Genomic DNA, 9,894 nt, shown 5'->3' with positions numbered 1-9,894 from the left:
TCTTTTTTTAACAAAATATTTGAAAATATTTGTTGTAATAATAATCTATGAAATTCAATGTCTGCGTAGGTTTTAATTTAAAGATTTTTAAGAATAATTGGACCAAAATTTTGACCATCGTCTTGTATATTAATATGACTTGTCTACACAATAATTCAAACCTGGGACTGGAAAACCTGGCTTTTTTCTCCCCCCTTATCTGCGCCTCGATTTTCTCATCTGGAAAATGAAGGCTGGATTAGGTCAAGTCTAAGGTCTACATTGAATAGAGTTGAAGACAAAAGAAAAAGGCAACTTAGGATCTTTGATAACTAGAATGAAAAAAGCACAAGCTTTGAATCAGACAGATCTGGGTTTGACTCTCAGATATTATTAGCTATAGGAAGTTGGATTTCAATGTACTCAGCTATAAAATGGACTAATTAAGAGCTATATTGAGGGCTGTTGATGTTTAAATGAGAACAAGCCTATAATGTTCCCAGCACAATTTGTGCTCTTATTTTATGCTCCTATAAATGGTAGGACCATATTTTAAGGTCAAGGAAAACATAAGGCTGAGCACATGACCAGATCTAGTAATTTCCACTCTGGCACTTGGAGAAGAAAAAGAGTGAGCATATCGCTGTCCTTTACCAGCAGAGATGTCCTTCTGCTGTGAGGAAACTGGAGCCATCCGGGTTTAAAATAGAACACTGTCAGGGGGAAGGCACCACATCTTGGCAAGAAATGCTTGACATAGTTTCCACCGTCACAAACTCTCTTCCCACCCCTTACCCTGCTTCTATTTAAGGCCCAGGCACTCCACTGGTCCACACTTGTTTTAGCCAGTGCCCAGGCTATCAGCAGAGAAAACAAAGGTAGCATGGCTCCAGGAGAAAAGGGAAGAGAGGAGGGGCCCGCCAAGAGTGCCCTCCGGAAGGTACGCACAGCCACCCTGGTTATCAACTTGGCCCGGGGTTGGCAGCAGTGGGCAAATGAGAACAGCACCAGGCAGGCCCAGGAGCCCACAGGCTGGCTGCCTGGAAAGACCGAGGACGAACCCCAAGCTCCCAGACCAGTGATACATGCCACTCCCCACCAGAAAGCTCAGAGTGCCCCAAAGTCTCCCTCCCAAAAGCCAGAGGGACATGGAGATGGACAAAGCTCAGAGGAACCCACTGAGGTCTCTCCTATCAAAAGGAAAGAGGTGACCAAAACAGTTGTCAGCAAGGCTTATGAGAGAGGAGGAGATCTGAGCCACCTCAGCCACAGATACAAGAATGATGGTAGTGTGCCTGAACATGGGCAGCCAGAGGATGACATTGACAGAATCCTCCACAGCCATGGCTCCCCAACACGGAGGAGAAAATGTGCCAACCTGGTATCTGAGCTGACCAAAGGCTGGAAAGAGATGGAACAGGATGAGCCCAAGTGGAGGAGTGACAGCATAGACACAGAGGACAGCGGCTACGGAGGGGAGACCGAGGAGAGGCCGGAGCAGGATGGAGAGCAGGTGGCTACTGTCAGGATCAAACGCCCCTTGCCCTCCCAGTAAGTGAAAGCAGACTTTGGCTTCTTGTACCGCTATTGAGCCCCAGGCAGCTCTGGGAACCCAGAGATCAGGGAAGTACTACTAAGGTTAGAGTGAGAATCTGAGATTGGGCAGGCAGTGAGGTCCTGTGCGGAAGGCATGATCTGGGGCTAAAAGGGCAGTGCCAAGGTCAGATGTGGACCCTGGGGTCAAGGGCCTGCACTAGTTTGTTTCTCCTTTGTGTCTTGAACTGAACACTCAAGTCATAGCTTCAACAAAGATGAAGCCACCAGAGGGGGTGTCTGCTTTGGGTAAATTTTTTAAATCAATTCTATAATGAGTAAGAAAGTGGCTTATTTCTCTGCAGAGAAAAGTGCTTGCTGGTAGACTGATTGGGAAAACTTTTTCCTGGTTCCAAATCAGTCTATAATATTATCAGGAGACACATGTACCCAAATAGCACCCACGGAACTCAGATCTCTATGAACCTGTAAACAGATGGGAGGCTGCTAACTTGACAGCAGGCTCTGAAGTCAGGCAGATCCAAGTTCAAATTCCAGCTCTGCCCTGATTAGAGTTAACAATACTGTATTATATATATACTTGCAAGTTGCTAAGAGAATAGATCTTAAAAGTTCTCACCACACACACACAAAACTGGTTATTTTTCTAAGCCTATTTCCTCCTTTGTAAAATGATGACAACGTTCACCCTTTGGGACAGATTCTGTTGTATTGGGAGAAGTAAATGAGATGTAGTCCACCAAGCACTGAGCGTAGTACCTGCCAAAGATGCTCAATATAGGAAAGCCATTATTATTCATGTAGATTCTATTATTTAGCAATTTTTCAAACTTTCAGAAAAAGTTTCATCTGTTTGTAAACAACGACAGAAGCGCTATTAAATCCAGGTAATTAAGGTACCACAATGCTAAAACATTTAGATGTTAAATACACACACACACACACACACAAAGACACACACGACTCAAACTAATACATTTATTCAGACAAGAAACACATGCTTTATTTCAAGACAGTAACGTCACCTCTACACAATAGAAAGTCAGGACGTCTCACTCCACACTCCACAACCGCAGGATATCAAAATATGGGAACAGTCTCTGATGTGGTGAATGCTTATGACTCCCTCTGGGAATGGTTAGGTGTGAGGGGTGTGCTTTTGAAGTTTTATGAAACAATCAAAATGTAAAGAACAAAATTGTTAGTTAATTTGACAAAGAGCTGCCTTATAGTTTGTGACTTTAAAGGTGTTTTAAAAGAATTAGAACTGCTATATTATTGCAAGCTTTCAAAATAAAATGAAATGGCAAACTTAGAGAATGATAACAATCCCTTATGTGTTGTATGCTGTGGGTATTTTACATGCTTGGTCCTTCTGACTCTCACAATCCTATAAAATATGTATCATCCCATTTTAGAGTTGAGAGCACTGAAGCTGAGAGGGGAAGTTTACCCAGCAAGTTAGTGGCAGAGCTGAAACATGCCTGTCTCCACATGTGGTGTTTGGAAAGTAGACGTGGTGCTCACTCTCCTGAAGTGCCTCGAGGATGTGTTCAGACAGCTGGATTTGTGCTTAACTTATATCAATATAGGAATTCATAGTCAAAAATAACAATTCTACCAGAACATATGGAACCGTAGTGTAAATTCTGGGCTTGAGGATTTTGGGATGTGTGTGTGTGCTAGAAATAGACAAATAGAACACAACAGAATAAAGACTGCAGATGGCACAATGAGGATCTTCCTGTCAGCACATTTTGAATTGGCCAGAGGTAGGGAGATGACAGCCGGGACCACTCTGCAGTGCATGAACTCTTCTTTGGCACTTGTCTAAGCACTTTTCTTGTTTATTCATTTAATCCTCACAACACTCTCATGGGGTGGGTATAATCATTATCCACATTTGATAGATGGGAACATGAGACAAAGAAGTAATAGGGAATTTGTGTAAGACTGTATGCCCCATGGGATTTGAACCCAGGCATTCTGGCTCTAGACCACCACTCTTGACCACTACTCTAAACTCTCTCACCTAGAAGTGCGGACTCACCTACAGGACCCTTCTCACAGTTCTTGAAATCAGGTGTATACCTGGACCCCTTCTTAGTGTAATGGGGAGGTATATAAGCTTTGGATGAAAGAAAATTAGACTTGAATCATGGTTACTTTGGCAAATCCTAAGTCTCCTTTCTCTCATCCAAACAATAGATATAATAATTCATAGAGTTATCTTGATATTAATTATGCAAAGCAATAGACCCAGAGAAGCTACTTAATAGGTTGTACCCATTATAAGGCAGGGGCCCAGCCCTGGTGATCCCAACCTTTCAAGATGCTGGGAGCTTGGCTCTCAGGGTTAGCCAGGGGGAAGTGGGAATTAAATCTCTTCTTTCCTTCTTTGCTTCCTTTCCCTCAGTCTTGGAATACTTAGGGTACCAGAATGTTGTACGCAGCAACAGTGGCTTGATGTCAGCGGTAATCCTAGCTGTGTTCAGGAAGCTTCAGCAGAACCCTAATGGGACATTTTGCCTGATGGGACTCTCAAATACTGCTTGAGAAATTAACGTGGCATTATTGAGTAAGCCTATATGAAAGAGGTTGTCACTTATTTTTTCATTCTAAACTCCATTCTTTCCCCATGTCTACCAATAAGGAGAAAATTATGTATTATGAATGTTTAAGTAGAAAAAAAGAGAGTTTTCTTGGTAATCGTTCCGCGGATAGTAGAAACAAACAAGTTGGGTTTGATAAAATGTAGAGATATTCTTTACAAATAGTGGTTTGGCTAACTGGGGTTTTGCTGTGAAAATGGTTTATATTTTATACTTTATTTTTAAAATATTTAGTCTTTCAATTGTATAGCTATATGACTTGTTCAGTCCAGCTCCTTTAGACAAAGGAAATTGAATCCTTGCCCCATACAGGAATGGTGAAATATTAAAGTGCCAATCGCTCATCCATCCTCTCCTCCAAGTTCTAGTCAGTAAACATAATAGCTGAGCATGAGGGTACCATTTTATAGATAAGGGACCTGACACACAGAGACATTAAGAAATGTATCCAAATCAGAGAGCTAGTAAGTGATGATGTTGGGAAGGCTGATGCCAGAGTCTGTGTCCTTAACCACTATGCCAGACTGATTCTCTCAGTAGAGAAGAGGCTCAAGGAATAAATGGAGACCAAAGTGTCAGCTTAATAATGGAATCCTAATAACTCCCAAAGTCTAGGGTTTTGGTACAACTATACTGAGGACTTTGCTAGAAACAGAGGCAAAAGTATGGCTTTCTACTACTTGCTTCCAGTTCTGGAGCTTGGAACCCTTTCCATGGACTCTGAGGACAGGGACCAACCTGCAAAGAGAATCACAGGCTTGGCTCTCAAGCCTAGTTGATAACAGAACAGAGAGCAAAATTGTTGATCAGAGATGTTGACCCTGCCTTTTGAACGCGGTTACCTGCTTCTGATAAATACGACCCTGTGGATGTCAAGTTCCCATTAATCAAATCGGCTACACTTCCTGTGGTAAAGAGCAAGCTAACCAATGCACAGGGAAGTAAAGTCTCCCCAGCACTTCCCTGAGAAGTTGGAAAGGGTGGCAGAAGTTCTTTGCTTTACTGACAGAGAAATGTTACCGGGCAATGAGGAGAAACGCTCTCTCTACAAGAGTCTATGGAGTGGGGGAACAAGAGCAGATCTCCACTTTCTTCATACAGATCCAAGACTTAGACTAGAAATATTCACTTCTAGGCCTTATGACATTTTGAAACTGGTGATCCAGATGAAGGCCATTTATCAGAGGGAATGTTTCTGGTGCCAATGAACTCGGTGAGGTTTGAAATATACTTTTCAGAACTTTTCTTTCCTGTGGGTTTTAATCATATTTAATAATTTACCCATATAATTATTACTCCAAAATGATAAAATTATGATACATTGGTTCACATATCCTCATCATATTGCTCAAAAGCCCTGTTCACATAAGAAAGCAACACTCAAACTGATGTAATTTTTTTTTTTTTTTGTGAGGAAGATCAGCCCCCAGCTAACATCCATGCTGATCCCCCTCTTTTTGCTGAGGAAGACTGGCCCTGGGCTAACATCCGTGCCCATCTTCCTCTACTTTATATGGGACGCTGCCACAGCATGGCCTGACAAGCGGTGCTTCCATGCGTGCCCAGGATCCAAACCCGGGCCGGCAGCAGCGGAGCGCACGCACTTAACTGCTATGCCATGAGGCCAGCCCTGATGTAATTTTTAAAGTTGACAGATAAGAAATAAATTTCAGAATTTATTTCAGTGAGTGAACCTAGACTTTCCAAGATAGAATGCTTATAATGTCTAGTAGAATTAGTTACCTTGCACAAAACAGGACAGGGGAAATATTTGTTGATTGACTATAGAAAATTTTTTTATTAATAATGAAGAAACTAAGAAGGCAAGTCTGGATTAAATATGACTATCCTAAAATATGAGTGTGATGTCAGTATTTGAATACTGCTTTGCTTTCTATAAATTTATACTAGATTGTCTTTCTAAAGCTCAATCTAAACTGTGATTCACATTTTTACTTGATAATTTAAAAAAAAATAGGATAAGCTGGTATATTGATGCTTATATTCATTGCCTAAGAAGATACGGCATAAAACTTTCTAATCCTGATTTAAACCTGATACTTTCAGACTTTTTAAAAATTCAAAATACAAAAACAATACAGAACGTTTATAAGATAGAGAAAGTTAAATACTCATTAAGGTATATTTCCTCCTAGTATTGTTTAAAAAAATAAACTTGTCTATTTTCTAATTCTTGCTGATAGAACCAATTCCTTTACTTTACTTTCCTTCCCTCCTATTTTTGGGAATTACAATTTGACAATATAACAAATGGACATTAAGTTTAGAAGGTGCTTCTTTTAGAAGATAAATGTTCCCCTTCTTCATAGATTTATTACCTCACCAACCCCAACCCTTATCCCAAATGACATGGAGTTTCAACCTTCAGGGAATCTAAGTTCCTAATTAAAATTGGAAGAAAAAAACTACATCAAAGAATCAGAGACCCATATAATGTACAGTTTAAACAAATTACCTCTGGATGCTAATTTGAATATTTTCCTATCTTTTGCTTTCTCTAAATTATAAAATCAATATAATACCAACAAGAAAGAGAATTTTGGAAAAAATCAACTGTCATCTGGTACCAACATAATAATTTTCTATTGTACACATGCTATTGATTTCTTCAGCCTGATCCATATACATTTTAGATAGTTGGAATTGTACCATATTCTCAAATTTGTATTACTCTGATCATTTTCATAAATGTCTTTTAGTGGTTATTTGCTGTTTTTTTTTTTTTATTATTGAATCCAATAAGTTCCTAAAAGAGTCCAGCACACAGTAGGTGTTATAAATACTTTAATAAAGGATGGAAGGAATGTTAAAGTGCCCAGAAGCTCCTTAAAGGGAGGTTGTATTATGTTTAACACCATAGGACAGAAGTACAGTTGGTGTTCAGGAGGTAAAAAGTATGAGTTATAGAATCAAGCTATTCTTTTCACTTTCTTCTGAGACGTTTCAAGTCTCTTCTCCAGCAGGATGTCCCAGCCTCAAATCTGGTATGAGCTTTGGTTCTGCCGGGATGGCCTTGGACTTGCTGTTGAAGACTATGCCTGCCATTGATCGCCATGGTTCCCAGGGGACAAGGTGTTTGCTCTCCTTTGATAATGACATCAAGCAGCCCATGCTCTGGGCAGCTGAACAGGCACAGTCTGTGGAGAGGCAGGTGGTGATGAGGACCAGCAGGGCTGAGAGAAATCCATTCCACTTCAGTGTGTGTAATTTGTAGAACTTCTCCATACGTATATGATTTTTTGAAATTGTTGTAATTGTGAATACAGTTTTCATATGCTGCTTTTTTCCAATTAACTTTGTCATACACATTTGTCCACGTGGTTACAAAGAATAGTAGTGTAATATGTAGCAGTATATCCCTAGTTTGAATTCTTTTGTAATAGTGAAACTGAACGTAGCAAGTGTAGGACTTTTGGAAACACAAGGCTTGGGAATTAATGCAAGTTCGCCATCTAGTGGATGTCACTCCTCTTTTGAATGCTAATAAAAGTATGTATGCCTCCCTACCCACATCTGTTAGTTTGCTGCATTTGGATAACCAGATTTCAGGAAGAGAGTATGGATAGTGAAGAATACCCACATCTGACCGGTTCCTGGGTTTTGAATGACGAATTGTGAGAGTTGGGATAGGAAGGGCTTCTTAGTTCAGGCATGCCACTCACATAAGCAATTTCAGCACTGCTCTCTGTCTCCAATCCCAACGCTTTCAGACATGAGACCACTTGGTGGTGGGCAGAAGAAAGCGTGGGCCACTTGTGAGGACAAGCAGTACAAATCTGATTTTTAGATAGTCCAAGAGTTCATGTTTTACGTGTGAAAGCAAGGAGGCTTAGGGATTGTAGCCACAAAATGACGGGGAAGTCTTTTAAAGGCAAATTTTGTCCATTTTATAATTAGGCCTGCACTTCATGACACTATTGGTCTACACTTTCCAATTTTTTTTGTTTTTAGGTTTTTTTTAACAAGAAAATTCATTTCAGATTGCAAGGACAAACACACACCTTTGAAACAAAACTCATCCATTTAGTAGACACTACCTGCACGGTGAGCGGCACCATTGCACAGTGGAAAGAGCACTGACACTAGCCTCAGATAGTTTGTGTTTGAATCCTGCCTCTGCTACTGGTTTGGGGCTGTGTTTCATAGTGGTTATACACAGGCTCTGGAGCCAGCTTAACTTTGGTTCAAATCCCAGCTCTACCACTTAACTGTTTTGTGACTTTAAGCAAGTTACTTAACCCCTCTGACTTTGATTTCCTCATGTGTGAAGTGAGAATAGCAGTACCTCTCTCATAGAATGTTGTGGGAATGTTAATGAAAAGTGTTTAGAAGAATGCCAGTACACAGTGTTCAATAAATGTTACTATTGCTAGCTACTATTGTTATCTATTATTAATATCAGCTTGATATTTCAAATTGTGGTATATCACTGAAACTAGTATAGATACACTCATTAAAAATCCACATATGAAAATCTATACATGAATAAATATTACAGTGTATGTGTGCTGGCATAAGCCTTCTTTTTGGGAAATAACTGAAGTCCTATATAAAGAGGATTCTCTTAATACACTCATACGACTCTAGTTCTGAAATGTTATTAACATGCAACTTTAAGATACACATATTTGCATTATATTTGTGTAAGGAAGTTTTTTTCTTGAAACAGAGCTTAATATTATTTTATGGTGCTTAAAACATTACCGTTATTTATGGAGAAAATAATCTAGAACACACACCAAACTAAGAACAATGGTGGGACTGTGTAGGATTTTTCTTCTTTCATTTCTAATTTTTTTGTGTTTGTATTTTATTTATAATGAAAAAAGTTATAGACACATTAAGATGCATATGTGCAGGAAGTACAAAGAGAAAGCAACACTTGGGTTTTAAAACATCGATATCCTTATTCTTCACCCTCTCTCTCCTTTAGGGCAAACAGGTTTACGGAGAAACTCAGCTGCAAGGCTCAGCGGATATACAGCCCAGTGAACAACCTGAAAGGGAGATGGCAACAGTGGGCTGATGAACACATCCAATCCCAGAAGCTCAATCCTTTCAGTGAAGAATTCGATTATCAGCTGGCCATGTCCACCCGCCTACACAAAGGAGATGAAGGCTACGGCCGTCCCAAGGAAGGAACCAAAACTGCCGAAAGGGCCAAGCGAGCTGAGGAGCACATCTACAGAGAAATCATGGACATGTGCTTCATTATCCGCACCATGGCTCCCCGCAGACGAGACGGCAAGATCCAGGTTACTTTTGGAGATCTCTTTGACAGATATGTTCGTATTTCAGATAAAGTAGTGGGCATTCTGATGCGTGCCAGGAAACATGGACTGGTCGACTTTGAAGGAGAGATGCTATGGCAAGGCCGAGATGACCATGTTGTGATTACTCTACTCAAGTGAACCTTCAACAACAAAAGCTAGACTCGACCCGCTATTGTCTTAATGCCAAATGTTAATGTAGTAAAAATTAAAATGCAAACTTCTCTGTAATGTTAGTAAATATTAAACAATTTTTACATAAATGACTTTTTGGCATTCTATTTCTGAGGAAGTTTGAAGATTTTGAGAAAGCACACACAAAGCATTTCAGAAAGCACACATAGTGCTATTAGTATACAGTAATAGTATAAATATTTGAAATTCCATTTACTCTTTTAGGCAAAAAAAATTTGGCTATTCATTGCAGAAATTACTACAAATCTTTAATTAAACAATTA

General features: G+C 39.9%; 1 protein-coding gene across 1 annotated transcript; it reads left to right on the top strand.

Moving 5' to 3' along the window:
• Positions 1 to 862: 862 nt before the first annotated feature.
• ABRA (actin binding Rho activating protein) lies at positions 863 to 9,577 on the top strand. Its single transcript, XM_058564450.1, has 2 exons — positions 863 to 1,530; positions 9,100 to 9,577. The coding sequence occupies exons 1-2, from the start codon at positions 863 to 865 to the stop codon at positions 9,575 to 9,577; spliced, it is 1,146 nt and encodes a 381-aa protein (XP_058420433.1).
• The last annotated feature ends 317 nt before the right edge of the window (positions 9,578 to 9,894 follow it).

Source organism: Diceros bicornis, chromosome 21, assembly GCF_020826845.1.
Source record: "Diceros bicornis minor isolate mBicDic1 chromosome 21, mDicBic1.mat.cur, whole genome shotgun sequence".
Lineage (NCBI taxonomy): Eukaryota > Metazoa > Chordata > Mammalia > Perissodactyla > Rhinocerotidae > Diceros > Diceros bicornis.
The sequence above is the reverse complement of the archived record's forward strand: the minus strand, read 5'-3'. Positions and strand labels throughout refer to the sequence as shown.

What these genes read in the sequence shown, in the direction of transcription:
- ABRA (XM_058564450.1), top strand. Translation starts at nt 863, where the DNA reads ATGGCTCCAGGAGAAAAGGGAAGAGAGGAGGGGCCCGCCAAGAGTGCC. An exon ending in AAACGCCCCTTGCCCTCCCA is followed by an intron (nt 1,531 to 9,099) that starts GTAAGTGAAAGC and finishes TCTCTCCTTTAG; the next exon opens with GGCAAACAGGTTTACGGAGA.